This window comes from Petaurus breviceps, unplaced genomic scaffold (assembly GCF_028583685.1).
Source record: "Petaurus breviceps papuanus isolate PSGF00001 unplaced genomic scaffold, PetGlider_PUasm1.0 90925, whole genome shotgun sequence".
Taxonomy (NCBI): domain Eukaryota; kingdom Metazoa; phylum Chordata; class Mammalia; order Diprotodontia; family Petauridae; genus Petaurus; species Petaurus breviceps.
The window spans coordinates 26,737,721-26,757,017 of NW_027187380.1; the positions used below are offsets into that span (position 1 = coordinate 26,737,721).

At 38.6% G+C, this 19,297-nt stretch overlaps 2 protein-coding genes and 1 long non-coding RNA gene across 4 annotated transcripts in view; 2 read left to right on the forward strand and 1 right to left on the reverse strand.

Moving 5' to 3' along the window:
• The window catches only part of PITPNC1 (phosphatidylinositol transfer protein cytoplasmic 1), a 432,818-nt gene that overhangs the window by 408,178 nt on the left and 5,343 nt on the right, over nt 1-19,297 (forward strand). Inside the window, exon 9 of one of the 2 annotated variants that reach the window (XM_069076614.1) lies at nt 7,167-7,285. The exons of the other annotated variant lie outside the window; for it this stretch is intronic. Coding sequence (XP_068932715.1) covers nt 7,167-7,285 — 119 coding nt within the window. The remainder of the gene's footprint in view (nt 1-7,166; nt 7,286-19,297) is intronic. 2 annotated transcript variants of the gene reach the window in all.
• Nucleotides 1-19,297, reverse strand: part of LOC138152623 (uncharacterized) — a 634,969-nt gene that overhangs the window by 255,369 nt on the left and 360,303 nt on the right. The gene's annotated exons all lie outside the window — the stretch shown is intronic.
• Nucleotides 1-19,297, forward strand: part of NOL11 (nucleolar protein 11) — a 276,383-nt gene that overhangs the window by 202,734 nt on the left and 54,352 nt on the right. The window lies entirely within an intron of this gene.

The following is a 19,297-nucleotide window of genomic DNA, read 5'->3' on the forward strand; positions in this document are numbered from 1 at the left end:
TTTTTTTACACATTCCCTTTGAGCCTCGGAATAGGACTTCAGGAGTAAACTAAGCTGGTAGAATTCAGATAAGAAACCCTACTGTCTCTGACCATAGCTTTTATTATTGCTTACTTCCACCCAAGGGAAGTAATGTGATTAAAGTTCCAGTCCCAGGGCTGCCAATTACTACCTTTCTAGTACCTTAGGCAAGTAACTTCACTCCTTTGGGCCTCAGTTTCCTAATTTGTAAAGTGAACAGGAAGGCCAGAAGACCTTCAAGGACCCTTTCAGATTTAAATCTGTAATCCCATTCCCCCAGCTCTGGTATGTATGGTATGTATGGGCTCAGAAACAGCATGAGCCAAAAGCCCCAACTGACTATAGATGGCTGTGAACACCCTCGCCCACTTTGACTCAGGGAGAGAAAACCCAGGGATCTTCACCTCTATGCTGGTGACTCATAGATCTATGTATCTATTTCCTGTCTCTCCAAACTTTAAACTGGTATCACCAATTATTTGTTGGACATTTCAAACTCTATGCCCCAGAAACAAGTTAAACTCAACATGTCCGGAACGCAACTCATTACCTCCCCCCCACCCCAATATACCTTTCTTCCAAACTTGCCTGTTTTTGTTGAAGACACCATTTTTTCTAGTTTTCCAGCTTTGTAACCTCAGCGTCACTGACTCCTCACTCTCCCTCACCCCCACATAACCATTCAGGTGCTCTATCTTACCATTTCTACTTCCAGATGTCTCAAATAGACCCCTTCTCTCTACTTACACCTTAGTTCAGGCCCTCATCACTTCTCATAGATTATTGCAAAGGCTTCCTCACTGGTCTCCCTGACTCTTTTCTCCCATCCTCGGACCATCCTGTACACAGCTTCCAAAATGATTTTCCTTAAATATAGATCTGACCGTGTCATTCCCCTCCTTGGTAAACAGCAAGTGGCTTCTTATTGCCTCCAGGATAAAATTTAAACTTCTTTTTAAAAATCTTTTACAACATGTCCCTGACCTCTCTTTCTAGACCCATTATACATTACTTCTCCTTTCATACTTGGTGATCCAGTCAAAATGACCTCTCTATTTCTTATACCTGAGACTTGTATCTTCTGCCTTTGAACTCTGCATCCCTTGGACTTGGAATGTACTTCCCCACCTCACCTTTTTCTCATAGAATCCTTCCTTTTCTTCAAGATTGGGCACATACACACATACACACAGGAGGCTTTTCCCCCCTGGCCTACTCACCAAACTACTTTGTAGTTCACTACCTGGTATCTATTTGTATTTCTTCTCCTTGTCTGTATCTTGATAATTATTTATGTACTTGACTCCCATTAGGATTTAAGCTCCTTAGAAGTTGGGATTGTTTATTCATTGTATTTCTATCCCCAGCACTTGGTACAGTGCCTGGAATTTCATCCGTAGTTTATATGTACTTGTGTACTCATTAGGGAGGTAATGTGGTATAGTGCCAATCCCAGGTCTGCCAATTACTACCTTTCTAGTACCTTAGGCAAATAACTTCACCCCTCCAGGCTTCGGTTTCTTCATTTGTAAAGTGAACAGGTAGGCCAGAAGACCTTCAGGGACCTTTCCAGATCTAATAAAGGTTTATTAATTGATTGACCCAATACCTCAGACACGGCAGTTTCATCTTTCCTAATAGCCTCAACCAGTTTCTGTATACAGCATACTCTTAATTTAATGCAATCCAGTTCAGCCCAACAATCACATATCAAGCACCAGATTTAGTGATTCCAGGGGAATATAAAGACAAGATAAAAATCAGTTCAAGTCCTCTTAAAATTCATCTTCAAAGAATAGCAAGCATTTATATAGCACTTTAAGTTGTGCAAAGTACTTTTATATTATCTTTTTTCTTCCTACCAACCTTGGGAGATAGTTACTATTATTATCCCATTTTTAGGAAATTGAGGCATGAGGAAGCAGCTTATGTGATTTGACCAGTGTCACACAAATAACAGTGACACTAAATTGTCTGAGGCCAGATTTGAACACAGGTCTCTTGAAGACAGGTGGGGATACCACGTATTGGTCAGTTCATTCCAAGATATACTAGCCTCCTTCTAGATAATGATCTAGGACTCACTAAAATATTCTGGCAGCAGTGTCAATGTAATCAAATGCCATTAGATTTAGCTATTTTCCATAGTCCTGGTTTTCCAGATCTTTAGTTCCCCAGGGCATCTTCACTGGCTTCAACCCCCATGTCCTGAGGTCTTGCTCTCTTTACTGAAATGACTATATATGGTCTAGTGAAAGGAGACTGATGGAAAGAATAAAAAAATTGGATTCCAGTCCTGTTTCATAGTGCCTAGCATACAATAAGTGCTTAATAGATACTTAGAGACTGACTATTTCAGTCACTGATTTGCTGATTTCATCTGTAAAATAAGGATAAGTTCAGTTTAGTGATATTTTTTTTAGTCGTGTCGGACTCTTCATTACCTCATTTGAGGTTTTTGGGGCAAAGATCCTGGAGTAGTTTTCCATTTACTTCTCCAGGTAATTTTACAGATGAGGAAACTGAGGCAAATAGAGTGAAGTGAGTTGCCCAGGGTCATACAACTAGTAAGTGTCTGCGACCAGTTTTGAACTTGGGAAGATGAGTCTTCCTGAGTTCTGGCCTGATGGTCTATTCACTATGCCACCTAGCTGTCCCAAAATGAGATAATATTTGTAAAGCACTTTGCAAGCCTAAAAGTGCTTTGTAATTATTATTATTATTGTCATTAACAATACCTTTTAATAATAGAGTAATAAGTATGTAAATAATGTTATATAATCAACTGCATTATAATATTGATGCTTAGTATTGATGTTATCTCAATTCTAAAAAGTAATCATTATATTAATATCTCTTCATACTCTTATTTTCTCTTAACACTAAAGAATAATGATAATAATTGCTAACATTAAAATATAACACTTTAAGGTTTATAAAGTTGCTTTATAAATACTGTCTCACTTCCTCCTTACAGCCCTGGAAGGTAGGTGCTGTTATGAACACCAGGCCAATAGAGATTAAGTGACTTAGGGTCACTTAATTGGTCACTTAGGGTCACCCTAGGGTCCACAAGGACTAAGTGTCTGCAAACAGACTTAAACTCAGACTTCCTGATTCCAGAATTCTGTGGCACCACCTGATTGATGTAAGATATAAGCTGGCAGCCATTTTCTGAGAGGTGAAATAGCATCAAACCTAATCCTTTGGCTTGTGGATTTCCTGTGACTTGTTCCAGTCTTCCATTTTCACTTGAGAATAGCCATGCTGGGGGCGACTAGGTGGCACAGTGAATAGAGCACCAGCCCTGGAGTTAGGAGGACCTGAGTTCAAATGTGGCCACAGACACTTAACACTGACTAGCCATGTGACCTTGGGCAAGTCACTTAACCTGAATTGTCCTGCCTTCCCCCCTCCAAAAAAAAAGAGAGAAGAGTCACACTGAAAATACTGAAGAGAAAATTCAGTAATATCAAGAGGTAGAAATCTTTTGAGAACCAAGCTTCTTTTCACAAAAGTAGCCCTGCTTGTGAAGGAGTTTGGGGTGAAATTCTGATTTCCTCAGCACCTCAGGGGCAGCTCAGTAAAATGAGGGAGTGATGCTCTTTTAGGTATCAGCTTCTTAAAGGCAAGTCAGGGACCAAACCAAGCCTTGCGAAGGACAGACCTCTACAAGAGTAGAATGACCCACTCACCTGTGAATAGAATAGACATTGTCAGAGATATGATTACATGCATTCTCTCCATCACTGTACTGGGCACTTTTCAGAGAAGGGTAGGAATAAGCATAAACAAACAGGGCCTAGGTCACTATAGCACATTTCACCTAGAAGGGAGGAAAGAAAAGAGTACCTTGCCCAAGTGAATTAGGGAATCATAAATCATATACCTCCAATCAGTCAACACTTTTTAGGTGACTACTATATGCAGGGCATTTGGACAAATACACTGTTTAGATAAGATATGATCCCTGTCTTCAAGGAGCTTAGAGTTTAGTAGGGGAAACCCCAGGAATGCATCCCTTTGCTTAATTATATTACTTCTACCATTGCTAAATTGTTACAGTTTTTCTGATTGTGTCATTGGAATGCATCCCTTTAAAAATTTTTTTTCTTGATTTAGATAAGGAATTTTTAGCCTTTTTTGTATCCTGGACCCCTGTGAAAGTCTTATGAAGCCTTTGGACCCCTTTTCAGAATAATGTCTTTAAATAAAATAAAATGTATAATCTTACAAAGGAAACCAGTTATATTGAAACACAGTTATCAAATATCTTCTAGAAGCAATTTTAAAATCCCAGGTTAATAACCCTTGACTTAGGTAGATACAATAGAATCTGAGCATATTAGAAATACCTGGAACCTTCACGTTCAGGAAATTAAAATATATACGTCATTCTTTTGTAGAACTCCAAAATACATAAACTCATGGGTGATTAGTTGAGAGTTACTTTGCAAAATAATTTTTCTTAGGGGTTCCGTCAAACAGGCTCTCTGGATACCCAGAAGCAGTGTAGTGCTGATAAGTGTTTTAATAGCCAGCCCCCCAGAAAAAAATGCATACAGTACATACATTTTTACATTTAATCTGCAATAATAACATTTTCTTCATTACTTTCTTAAGTCTAGGTAGTCAACAGAATGATAAATCAAGCCTTGATTTGTAGCATTTGCCAATTTTCAAGGTGTAACTGCTCACACTGAAAATTTTAATAGTCAGCTCATGAGTTGAAGCTGGCTTCAGCAAACCTCTGTATGTGTTTATAAGAGATTGAGAAATCTAAAAACTTAAAGATTACTAGAAACCACTGTCAAGTGAAAATCAGTCATCGGCAAAAGTTGTCCCTGAAAATATAATGTAAGTCAGTGGCAAAATATGTATGATTGTATCTGCAAATTTCTGATTTACTTGCAGCTTTTTAGGACCAAGTGTATTAAACGAAGCATAAAGTAGCCTGAATAGATAAGTTTGCCCTTGATTTATTGTGCTCTGTGTTCTGCATAAGCTGAAGAATGTGAAAATAGTCAGACCCATTTGTAAGAGCATTTGTGTTATATCAGGGTGTTTTTGAGTAGAATTTGACCCAGGCTTTCCACCACCAGCGGGATTAAACATACATCATCTTTTGGAGAGCAGCCCAAAGTACATTGAGATGGAAATATTGGCTCTTTTATGGATGATCTTTTTTTCCCCTCTAAAATGAGGTCTTCCCAAAATTTGGATTCCTTTCTGCTCACTCATATAGACAAAGAATTGCATTTCTAGGATGCCCCACCCCAAAAAGGTTCTGGTTGCCTTCCCCCTCTCTATGCCCATCCTATATCAACAAAGACAGGTACCCTCCCAAAGTTCAACCTTGACCTTTATGAGATTAAAGGTATTTTTTAAAAAATCTCTCCTAAATGATTTCTAATGCTGTTTAGAAGAAGAAAGCAATTGAAAATTTTTTGCTTTCATTTTCCAAATGAAGTGGGGAAGAACTTAGATGAGTAAGATGAAATGCCTTGAGAACTTATGATGCATGGGAAAAATCATTTTTAATATGATAGATTTTTTAACCTGAAAATGACTTCTTAGTATTTCTTAAGCTATGTTTATGTTTAAGTAATATTAATAAGATAATAAGAAACCAAGACTATAAAGTGCTAATATTGGTGGAATGCATTTTTAATTGATTAATGAGATGTACATGAACTTATCATGAAGTAATATTTCTTACTCTTTTGCTTTGACCTTAACTTTCTAACAAAAGAGCATGCTCTTTGCTTGGCTAGACCGCTTTTTAACACCCTGATACTTACATTGCTTGTGGATAACTTCTCTGATTGAATATAATGATTGGGGGGGAGGGCAAATCACAGGCTGAATAAAATAACAACAAAATCATTTTTTTAAATGTCACTTAAAAAACAGAATCAAATATGCCTGGAGACACATGTAGACACACTTTATCTTGGCTGGGTATCACACTGAATCACATCATAAGCTTCTGGCAAGTCTGCCCTTGGTGAGTGAAGCGAATCTCACATGATGCATGGCTTGTTAAAAAAAGACACAAACAAAGCCACATGATACAGAAAATATTTAAAGAGAAAGTCTAGCTGTGAGTGCCCACTCTAAATTTTCACCAAGCTACTTAGGGATCTGGGTAGTACATGACTATCTTGTCTTTTGTTGCCATCAAAACATCACTTAGATACAACTTCCTTGTAAAGGGGCACATGATAAGCTGAAGCTGTGGAATTGAGTTAAGCTAGATCAGATGAGCAAGAAAGAAGTGTCCATAGTGGTAAATTATGGAAAAGAATCCCAAGAAGAACATAGGATACCTTTATACATTATACAGGTCAGAGAGGAGTTCCATGTTCAGTCCTTTGTCAATTAGGTTAGAAATCACTGCCATGAAATTAGCTGGTTAACAGTAACAGCAAAATGACAATTACATCACGGTAGAGATAATACCAACTATCTTCAAACAGATGAAGCTGGAAAGTTTATTGTCAGCCGGTTCTATCTGACATAGGCCTGCATGATCTGATACCATGTATTCTTTCAGAGAACTTGCATATACACATACAAAAAAAGATCCACAATTAGTTAGAACTACACTAAGCCTCCTGACATTTGTGAATAAAGATAATTTCCCTGTCTTCTAAAGCATGTCTTCTCTATCAATGAAAATGTCTTCTTGTTGTTAAGGATATTGCATTAAAGAGAATGATATTAAAATTTCTTTCAAAAGGGCTCTGTAAGGTAAGTTTGAAAAAAAAATAACCCAACTACCCAGAAGTATTTCTGACCCTTTCCTCTTGAGGGGATCTTCTAAAAAAAAATCATTTTAGAAGATCTTTGCCTCTAGTACTACCCACGTCAACACTTTCCATCTAGCTCACTTCACAGAGATACCTTGAAACAATTTCCACTCTTCTCACACTTCCTTTGACTTAACCTTGCACTCCACCCCACCCCCCCATACCCCGGCTGGTTCAACTAACTTTATGACTCATGTTTCATAAAATTAGTGGATTCCCTGCTTTATGAAATCCTCTTTGGCTTCTGCAACACTACTACCTTTCCCTTAAAACACTCCCTCTGAAAGTTTGCATTTAATAATGGAAGTTGCCACCATCTTGACCTTCTTTCAGATATGACAATGGATGATGTTCGGGAATACGAGAAAAACATGCACGAACAAACCAACATTAAAGTTTGCAATCAGCACTCATCTACTGTGGATGACATAAACAGCCTTGACAAAACAAGTGTATGTAGATTTTTTTCAGCATATCACCCATCCCTTCACCAATTATACCTATTATATGTCCACTGAAGAATTACAAAAACACTTCTTTTCTAACTTTCCACATACAGAATACACAAAAACTTCACTGCTTTTGGTAAAGAATTCTAATCACCTCTCAACTGGGCAATGATGGTTTAGGGATATTGCTAGCCTTTTGATTGCTTTAAGGATACTTAACATTTGGGTTGTTGGATTGCTCCTAAAGTTGTATTGAGCATGGAAGGTGAAAACATCCTGTAGCATTAGTGGAAAATCCTATACTAAAACAGAAGAAGGGGGAAAACCAACATTTCACTGGTCCAAAATCTTACTCTGGGTGATTGGTTTTTATAAGACAATTATCTGAAAGCTAATAGCACAGATGATCTGAAACATCAAATGACCCAGAGATCACCCAGGTTTATTTGTATATATCTTGCAGCTTTTTGTACCTGTTTGCCTTTTCTAGTTCTGTTTCTTTAGACTAATCTTGGAATTAATCAGTCTTTCACATATCCACACTGGCCAAGAAGAGATGGGGAAATGATCTGGATATATGCGAGGTAGTGAAGTAAATAAGTAAATCTAGTCTAAGGTTAAAAAAAAAAGGTTCAGGGCAGCGAGGTGGTGCAGTGAGTAAAGCGCCGGCCTGGAGTCAGGAAGACCCAAGTTCGGTTCTGGCCTCAGACACTTAACACCCACACAAAAAAACTAGCCGTGTAACCTTGGGCAAGTTACTTAACCCCAATTGACCTCCAAAAGGCCAAAAGAAAAAAAGGGTTCACAAATGTAATAATTTTCAAATGAGTAGTAAAGACTTGGCTAATTTAAGTTAATATTTTGTTAGAGAGGCAGCTTTGGAGTCAAGAAGTGAGTTGTCCTATTTCTAACATATACTGACTATGTGACCATGGACAGGTTACATAAACTCTCCTAGCTCCCAGACCATACTCCAATATTAAAATTTACAGATGAGCTGCTGATTTGTCTAAGTGTAGGGAATTTTCACACCGGGCATTCCCTACATTGATGATATCATAGATGCAGACCAAAAAAACCCATCATTATATTAGCCCCTGAAATGTATAGTTTGTAAATGCTCAGGTGGGGAGAAGAGGAACAGGTCTTTTTTTTTTTTTAAAGCAATTGGGGTTAAGTAACTTGCTCAAGGTTACACAGCCAGTTATTTCTGGGTGTATCTGAGCCCGTTTTCGATCCCCAGGTCATCCTGACACTGGGGCCGGTGCTCTTATTCGCTGTGCTACCTGGCCACCCCTGGACAGGTCTTTTTTTAAAGGACAATTCCAACATTATTTATGTGTCTCTGAAATCCTCTCAAAGGTCCTTGTTAAGTCATACAATAGGTAGACTCACTGGTGTGCCCACTTGCCAGGTATCATGGCCCAGCCATTACCTGGTTTAGTAGCCCAACTCTCGCTCCCCACACCTCAACATCTAGACTACCCATACAATCCACAAAATAAACAATGTGTTTTAGGGTAATTAAGAGTTGGCTTTAGTCATCAGTGAGCCCTTTGGATCTACAAAGACCTTCTTTGTTGGCATTCTGGTCTTTTATTGTTACTGAATAAGACTCCTTTTGTGGTGTGTGTGTGTGTGCTCTTGGGGAGGTGCCTTGCTCTCCACTGGACTCATACATTACCTTTATTCATCTGAGAGAACCTAAAGTTGGATTAGATATCTGTCCCCCTTTTTCATATACTGATTGATGATGCAGGAGACCATTGAACAGAAGCTTAGCTAGTTTCTCTCAATGTAGGGTTATGGAAGGATTTTGTTTTGATTTGCTTTGTTTTTTATTTTATTTTACCACTGCGTCACCATAAAGCAGAACCACTATGGCAAGATAAAGTGTTGTTTGGAAGGCTGCTTTCAGTCCAAGTCAACAAAAATTTCTTAAGTGCTCACCATGCTTGCCATAAGTCTTGGAGGACCAGAACAAAAACAGAACACTTTTATATTGTAGGGTTTTAAAACAAAGTAAAACACAGGGTAGGCTTATAAATGAAAGACCACTTAGAGTGTGCATAGGCCAAAATTAGGCCATGGGCAAACATAGTATAGCTTCTAGCTGGCACAATCCAATGGGAAGATGCCCAAAGGTAGATGATCTGGGATTCAGTCTGGTCCTCTTGGGAGCAGACATAGGGAGCAGAGGGGCCTCTTTTGGGAGCATATTAAGATTGCCCCTTAGAGAGCTTCTCAAACCTTATGTGAAGGATTACACAGCCCTAAACTACTGAGCAGGCCTTGGGAAGGAGGGGAGAAAAACTCAGTTTTTAAAAATACTATGGTACTAGGTACTATATTATGCCATATTAGAAAGAACCCACATGCCCACAACAAAATGGCCCTGGCTCAGTGGCTTATGATTCGAGAGGAACAGTATTCAGAAAGAACTGGTTCTTTTCATGCCAAGATGGCCCAACACAAAGCCCTGGTATCCAGTAACCCAAGAATCATGGTTTCCCTGGGGGAAAGGAGGGAGTAATCCTATGAGTACAACCAGTCAGCTTATCCCATCAAGCCTAAGCACCTAGCCCTTGAATGAATGAAGGGAAAAGGCACTGTATGTAAGAACACCACCCGATAGTCCTCATGGTCATACAAAAACTGAGGAGGCAAATAATCCATCCTCACAAGGAAATAGATTCAAAGAGGGTTCCAGCCTTTTAAATATAGTCTGGGAGACTCCACCTTTGTATCTTGAGGAAATTAATGGCAAATGAAACAAAGAGTTAGCCTGCAGCCTCAGGTCAGAGCAAACCTCATCCCCGTCCCCATAGGAGAAATGAACAGAACCTGCCCAGTCACTAGTGGCAGATTAACCACAAGCAGTTAAAAGACACAGCCAAAGACCTGGACTGCTTAAGAAATAGATTCCAGACCTGGCTGGGGGAGAAGTTGCTCTCCTGGCTCCTTTAACTGTTGGGCTGAGGCACAAGCCATGCTAAGTTAATCAAGGGAGGAATTCATAGGTCTAGACATATAAACAATGGACCACTTGCTTCACGTTCAAATTAAAAGGATCCCAACCAGAGTCCTACCCACATTAGAGTGTTCTGAGTGCTAATTAACTTTTTTTGTTGTATTCCTTGGAATTTCATAAAATGGAGGAATGTATTTTTTCCATGATCTCTCTCATCTATGATCCAGTGTAATCAGGAAGGCATATGGGAAATACATTTTAAATCATAGACTCCAAACTATTTTTGAATTAAGTAAAAATTATGTCTTGTCCCCCAACCAATGGAAGAAGAGTTGATATAACTATAGTATCCCAAATGAGGGAGAAGATTTTTCTGAAAACTAAATTAGGCCATCAATCAGACTCCTGGGTGGAAATTTCCTTCCTGATGTGTTGAATCTTAAAAAAATAATAGCAACATTAATAATAACAAAGCCCTACCCTGTCCTACAGCCCTGATCATCTTTCTCAGCAAAGTCAGATTGAGCCTAGACCTCCTAGAAAGAGCTCTGCCTACCAGTGGTCACCTCATGACTTAGGACATGGTAATTGCTTTGCTCTCAAGCCTGAGGGGCAGAAGGTTAAATGCTGGATAGCATGTTGTAGTAGTGGTGGCAACTGGAATTAGAATAAAGAAATGCACGGACTTGCCCTAATTAAAAAGGAAAGGAAAAGAAAGAAAACCTAGGCAAAGAAGAAGCTCTGAATACCTTCTCCCCCAAGCTGCAAGGGGAGGTAGACAATAACAAGGGCCAAATGTACCTAGATTGGGCTCAGCCACACCATGCCCCACATAGGGAAAAGGAGGCTTCACCCCAGGGGGATGGTAAAGGAGGTGGGAGAGAACCGTCCTTTCCTATAGCCCCCATTACTTAGGTCCTGAAATAAAAGGGTTTGACGGGATAAAACACCTCCCGTATTGATTGGAATAGTGTCAAGATCCTCTTGTTGAGGGTGTATTAATTTTATTTTCTAAATTTGAGAGTGAAATAAGGGGTCTATTGTTAATCTGTCTATCCTTGTGAATTTTCCTTTGATTAACAGCTAGGGTAAAAGTTAGGTAGCAGCTATTCTCATCATGACAAGTGCCCAGGGGTGAGGAGATAGAAGAGAAATCCCCTGTAGATATGATACCTCATAGCCTAGGGAAGGGCTGATAAATGTTCAGCAACCAGTTCCTCAAAAAAAGGAGAATGTACTCTGAGAACACTCTTAATTTTGATCTACATCATTAATGTTTTCTCTATCACTTTGTGAAGTTAGACAATCAACAAAGCAATAACTCAAGCCCTGGTTTGTAGTTTGCCGATTTCTGAGGCATAAATGCTCACACTGAAAATTTATCAATCCCTCTGTATTACACCCCTAACTCACCTATTCTTAAATGTTGGGCCTGTCATCATGGGTTAGCACTTATGGACCTACGCACCTAACCCAGGGGTAGTCTTTCCTAGGGACACCACTACAGTCCCACTGAATCTTAGGCTTAACTTCACTCCTCCTTAGTTTGAGCAGATCTAGTCTCAATCTAGAGTGACCTTGTAAGGGTTGGTAAATACTAAGAATAATGGACTCCCCCCTAGGGTGGTCATAATATTATTACTTACCCTAAGTAAAAAAGAATGTGTGGGGGAAGGTACTTCCCTGTTGTTCTTCCCCTTAGACTAGGTCCATTTCACAGGGAAATTTTGTGAGCATCAGAAAGTGATTTGGGTAAAAGGTCTTTAGGATCTTGAGTAGATATTGTGAGTCTGGAAACACTGAATGGGTGGGCTTAAGCAAGGACCCCACATACCAACAGATTGCCTTGTTTCAGCCACAGATAAAGGGAATAGATCTGTCAGAACAACCATGTGGCTCATTTCTCACAGCACACTTCTGTGTCAGCCAATATTTGTACATTGAATTGTGTTAAGTGTATTTACTTCCTATACACCTACCATCATTTGCCGCAATGACTTTAACCACCCAGATGGTGGGGACAGAAGATCTGGGAGTACATTGTGGTAGAACAAAATTTGACCATAGGACAAATGGTCAATAATAGGATATCAATAAATACCAATATCAATAAATATATATCAATATCAATCCTGTCAATAAATAGGACAACTTGGATGAAATTGTGCCCCCCCCACCTTCCTGCCCCAAATGGAAGATAGAAGGTGCAGGTGTGGGTCTTTTGGGAGGCAACCACCTGAAGGGGAGACTCTTCTCATAGAAGGAGATGCCTATCTGCCCTTCAGATTGGTTCTCAGACCACACAGAACAACCAGGTGGGTTCCTTTTATCATGGGCTATTTACCAAAAGACTAAGAGCCATGCTCCATAAAAGAATTGCATTAATTAATTATTGTGTCCATGAGACCTTTATTGGACCAAATCAGAAAGACTCAGTTCCTACCAACAACAGAGTGGTTGACTTCTGAATGCTTAACTACTCTTCATGTGTTCCTTGGAATTTCATAAAATTAAGGATTGTTCATTTTCTTCCATAACCTGTCTCATCCATGATTCTAATATAACCAGAAAATGTTTCCAAGCACAGGCTGTATAGGTGGGAAATGTATTTTAAGTCACCAATTCAAAACCATTTCAGAATTGGATTAAAATTATGCCTTGATAATACCCATGAAGTGACAAGAAGGAGGTGACATAATTGCTCCCGCACATTTTTAAAAATTTCAATGTATTCAAAGTGAGCATTACTTCTAATAGACTGTGTAATTTTTTGCTGTGGCATGTAAAAATCAAACTTTGAGTACTTTTGATATATTCTGCCCCCTGCTGGACAAGTGCAGTAGAGTGACATATTCAAGCCACTTCTTTAGGAAGTCGTTTTTATTAGAGAAAAATGTCCATTTACCATGGGGTAAAATCACAGGATTATAGATCTAAAAGAAGGAGCAGCCTGAGTTGCCTTCTAAAATAACCTCTTCCTTTTTTTTTTTAATGTGAACATTTATACTTCAGAAATCACCAAGGGAGGAAACTGAGGTGAGCCCCAGGGAAGTTAAAAAACTTTTTTCAATCACATAGGTATGAAGTATAAGAAATAGGATTTAAACCTATATCCTCCTATTCCAAAGTCATTGTTTTTCTACTGCCTCCTCAAATACTATCCTTTAATCTATGTACCCCCTTCCCAATTATTTAGTGAAAACGAGTTATATGATAGATGAGATTCTTTATTTCCTTGATAACCAAATAATATATTAGGGTCCTATCATAAGATTATCAGTTGCCTAGTGGACACTTCAAATTAGATGTCTCTGAGACATCTTAAACTCAACATGTCTCAAAAAAAGAACTCATTATCTTTCCCCTAAACCCACCCCTCTACCAAACTTAGCAATTTCTGTTGAGGGTACCACCATCCAATCTCCCAGGTTCAGAGTCTTGGTGTTATCCTAGACTGCTCATCTCCCCTTGCTTGATGTTGCCAAATTTTGCTATTTTTATCTCCACAGACATTTTGCAACTATCCCTTTCTTTCCCTTCTCACTATTCATGCAGTCAGTGCCTCAGTTCCAGCCCTCCTCGACTCACTTGGACTATTGTAGTGGCCTTCTAATTGATCTCCTTGCCTCCAGTCTCTTTGCCACTTTAATTTGTCCTCTACCCAGTTGCCAAAGTGATTTTCCTTAAGTATAGGATGTAGGCCTGGTCCTAGGCCACTCCTCAGTAAATTCTGGCTGTTCCTTATTGCTTCTATCATAACAATATAAGCTCTGTTTGGCTTTGAAAGCCCTTCACAGTCTGGTGCCAGTCTATATTTCCAGACCTATTGTGAATTATTTCTCTTCATGAATTCTCTGCTTCAGCCACACTGGCCCATTTGCTGTTTCTGACTTAGTGTTCTATTTCCCACCTTAGTGTATCAGAAGCTACCTTCCTTCCAGGATCAGCTTAGATTCTACTTTGTACAAGGGAGCCATTCCTTATTCCTACTAAATGGTAGTGCTCTTTCTCTGCCTCAAAATGTCTTGTGCCTCAAGAGAAAGTAAACTTCTTGAGGAGAGACTTTTTTTTGTTTTTGCCTTTGTATCCCTGGCTCCTAGAACAATGATTTGGGCATTGTAGTGCTGTGGCCCTTCACTGTATTCAAATAGACCAAACTATTACGAGGAATATTGGCCCAGGTGGAATGGGAGATGCTTAAAAATTAAATTCTGAATATACAAAGGGAAATAATTCTAATGAGTGAAATGAGATTTATCTGAAGAGACCAATATGGATGGACTAGGAACTGACCTAGACTTTTTTTTCAAGATTGCAGCAAGGCCAGGTAATAGGCTAATTTTATAAGAGTTCTATAAAGAATAGCATTAGAAGCCCTTAAGCTCAGAGGTAAGGAAGATAAGGACAACAAAAAGGGTGAGATCTTTTAGCCATATTGAGAGAAAAGGAAGATCGAACAAGAGATAAATCCTCGATGAGGGTTAGAAGTGACCAGATCACTATAAATGATCACAGAGCTACTCAGTCCTTATTTTGCTTGTGTTTATTTTGCTAAGGAAAATGACCTTTGCACAGGATATGACAGGACAATTAACAGAGATCACTAATAAAATTGAAATTTTTTTTTCCAAAAATTTTGGCATTCTGCAGGCCAAGTGAGAATGACTGATTCCTGGAGAATTTCTAGAAGATTAAAGAGATGGCTAGCAAGCATCTAGAAAGTAAAGCAGCGATTATCAAGAGCCAATAAGATTTCATCAAGGACAGGTCATGCAGGAATAAATTCATTTCCTTTTTTAATGGGATTACTGAACTAGTAGATGAGAGAATATAGTAGATATAGTTTACCTAGATTTTAGCAAAATCTCTCATACTAATTCCTTTGGAGAAGGCAGAGGGATGATGACTAGATGATAACATAATCAGAACTGGCTGGAAGATTGAACTCAAAAAGTTGTGAATGATTCAGCGTCATCATGGCAGGAAGTCTCCAGTGGAGCACCTCAAGGATCTGTACTTGACCCTGTGCTGTTAAACATTTTGATCAGTGATTTGGATAAAGGCATAGATGGCATACTCATCAAATTTGGAAGATGACACAAAGCTGGAAAGCATAGTTAACACAGAAAACAGTAGTCAGCATCCATGACCCCCTCCAGTCCATGCAATCTTAACTGCTAAAGCATTGGACTATATCTAGTAAGATATTTAAAATGACCAGATGGCACACCGGATAGAACCCTCAATTTGGAATCAGGAAGATCTGTGTTCAAATCCTGCCTCAGATACTTTGTCACCCTGAACAAGTCACTTAACTTCCCTCTGCCTCAGTTTCCTCATGTATAAAATGAGGATGGTAATATTCTCTACTAAGATTGTTGTGAAGATAGGATGAGATATTTTAAAAGACTTTTGAAACTAAAACATGTAAATACTAGCTATCCATATTATTTTTTTATTACAAGCTGAAATTCAATAGGGATAAATGTAAAGTCTTAGGTACAAAAAATCAGTTTAACAAATACAAGATTTGGGGCATGGCTGGACAGCGGTTTGTCTGAAAAACTTCTGAGAGTTTTAGTAGACTACAAACTCAATAGCAATATGAAATGGCATCTAAAAAATTTAGTGTCATCTTGGGCTACATAAAAAGGCATTGCTTCCTAGAATGAGAAAGCAATTGTCCCTTTGTACTCTGCCCATATTAGACTTTATCCAATGTTCTAAGAGTCTAAAGACATTGCTAAATTGAAAAGTGACCAGATTAGGGCAACCAGGTGAAGAAGATCCTTGAAGTCATATGAAGATGGGTTGAAGGATCTGGGCATGATCTAGAGAAGATCTGGGCAAAATCTAGAGAAGACTCAAAAGGGACATGGTAGTCTGTTCAAGTATTTGAAAAGCTGTCATGTAGAAGGCCCCCAGAGTATAGAACCTGGAGTGATGAGTAGAAGTGTCAAAGAGACATATTAAAGCTAAATATCAGGAAAAACTTGCTAACAATTAGAGTTGTCCAAAGTACAATGATTTGTCTCAGGAGGTAGGTAGTTCCAAGAGTATGCTATAAATGTTTAATAACCAGCTTTTCAAAAAAAATTAACACATGACACACTTTTAAGTCCTATCTGTATCATTAACACTTTCTCCATCATTTTCTTAATCAACAAAATAATAAATCAAGCCCTAATTTGTATCATATACCAGTTTCCAAGGTATAAACATACACACTAAAAATTCAACATTTGGCTTTAAAGCATTTTGCTAAGGGTGAGATCCTTTCTACCTCTCAGATTCTGTGACTCTGATCTACTGAATTGATGTAACACCTTTTATGTTTGGAGCAGCACTGTAGTATTGTAATCCTTAGTATTATGGTTGGACAGCAGTTTGTCTGAAAAAAAAAAATGTGGGTGTCTCAGTGAACAGCAAATTCAATACTATGAGTCAAGAGTGTGAGCCAAGAGAGACTCAATCAAGAATAACTCATAGGAATTGTGAGTTGGACTAACCAATCAGGACAAGGTTCCAGTGATTTGGCAATATCTAGTTCCACCAAACACCAGTTTGCTGAGAGGAGAGGGAGAGTGAGAGAGAGTGTTTTGAGAAGAGAAAGAGGGATACAAGAGAAAATTGAGCCAATATAAAAGCAAAAGGGCAGCTAGATGGCACCATAGTGCACTGAGTGTTAGGCCTAGAGTCAGGAAGGCACATCTTCTGAGTTCAAATGTGACCTCAAACACTAGCTGTGTGACCCTGAGCAAGTCACTTAACCCCGTTTGCCTCAGTTTCCTCATCTGTAAAATGAGCTGGAGAAGGAAATGGCAAATCACTCCATTATCATTGCCAAGAAACCCCCAATGAGGTCATGAAGAGTCAGACAAGACTGAACACAACTGAACAGTAAAAGATGTCAATAACATTTTACTTTTTGTAATCTATTTTTTAAAAAGAATAAGATGTATACAGAACTGATAGGCTTAGCAGCCTCTAACTAACCTTACTAACTTTAATTCTGGTTGAAATTGATTGAGTTTCTGGAGACATGTCTATCACTTTGGGGAAATTGGCACCCATGTCTTTTTTTTTTTTTAACCTTAATTCTATTTCTTGACCTATCAAGCCTTTTTTTTCCTTTTTTGGGGATCAAACAAAACTGAGGAAACAACAAGTTGTAAGTTTTTCTCACTTGACACGTTCTGAGTTTTAGGAATTTTGTTGTTTTGTTGCTGTTACCAAGTCTTTATATTTTCCCAGGCTAGAAGTATAGTAGTCACTCACAGCTCCAATTCCAGTACTGACCAGTACTGGATCTCTGACCTACTCTGTTTCCAACCTGGGTTGGTTCACCATTCCTTAGACTAACCTCTGCTGGGGACTCACCATTTTTGTGCCAAAAAGTGAAGACACTTTTGCCACTGCACAGTTGCTTCACTACTGGGGTGAAGAGGTAATTAGGATTCTGACAATTTACACATAAAATTAAGCAATATTTCCAAAGTAGCCGTATTATTATTCCACTTTATTTCTAATCTGATACTTCACTTGTACAAAGGTCACATAATTATTAGCAGGGATGTGCTGGAAAATGTTTTAACGAGTGGCTCTCCAGCAACACACAACACACTTTTATGTTTAATCTACACATTTTACATAAATTTAATCTACATTATTAATATTATCTCCATTACATTCTTAAGTTCGCACAACCAATAAAACAATAAATTAAATGCTTGTAGCATTTGCCAATTTCTGAGGTGTGAGTGCTCCCACTGAAAATTTGTATAAGGTTCATAGATTTGTGCTGGCTTCAGCATGCTCCTGCCTAGTCAACCTTATACAGAACAAAGTCAGAAACCAGGAAGTTAGAAAGCAGTCTCCGGGTAGCCAATGACACAAATCCCAACTCCTTCACTCACAGGAAAGCCCTTTAGTCCCTTGGTTTCCTTTTCAGCAGGGTTTCTGTCAGCTTGACTGACCTCAGTGCATAGCGTTGTGTTTTCCCAGCCAGGTACTTTGCAAATGATGGTGGTGGTGGTAGTTGCCAAATGTGGAAGATTGTCTGGGTTCCCTTGTCCATAGGACATTAGAAGCAGCATAACTGGAAGGAAGAAAAAGGTCTGCAGTTAAAGAGAGGTATAGTAACAGTCCCAAGAGATGATGCTTGAGAATGAGAAAGGATATTGAAGAATAATAAAAGAAGCCCAACTCAAAAGCCCAAGAAGTCTGGAGACATTTACTGTAAAGATAAAAAACATTACATACCAAAAAAAAAAGCATTACATACCCCTCCTCCAAGACCAAACATCACTACCTTGTTGCCTGTACCCTAATAAATACAAGTTTATGAGTAATGATGGCAGGTCATAAAGAAAGATTATGTCCCACTTACTCTGAAAGAAGGGAGAACAGTGTATGTTTTAGAAATATTTCTATTAAAAATGTTTTTGTTACTCAAAGGGGTAAGTTTTATTTACCTATAAAACTCATATATGCGGAATACTTCCCTAATGTGGCTGTATTTATTTCTTTAATTCCAAATTATGATTTTATGGGGTTTGGGTTGATTTTTTCAAACAAGCTCAATACCCATCAAATTATACTTTGCTGATGTTTTTTCCCCATTTTTTAAAATTTAGATATACTGAGAAGTGTTTCAGTTTTAGAGATAGCAAGTTCTTTGCGTTGCAAAGTGGATCAGTTAACACATAGCTGCTAAGAGTGTTGGCAAGGCACAGATTTTCTTCCACATGACCAGTAACCAACCACCAGATATTTATATGCCATCTTTGTGTGAAAAGAACACATTATGAAATCTGATATGATAGTTTTTAGGTGAATAATTGATCTAACTGGACAGAAATATTCCTATCAGTATAGTTAGTTGCTGTATCCATCATGCCCTTAACCTCCCATTTAAAAAAAAGGTGACTAGATCTTCTCAAACACACACACACACACACACACACACACCACATACACACACAAAACCATATGCAAACACAAAAGTGTTGTTTCTCTGCTTTCCTGATAGAATCTTATTTTTC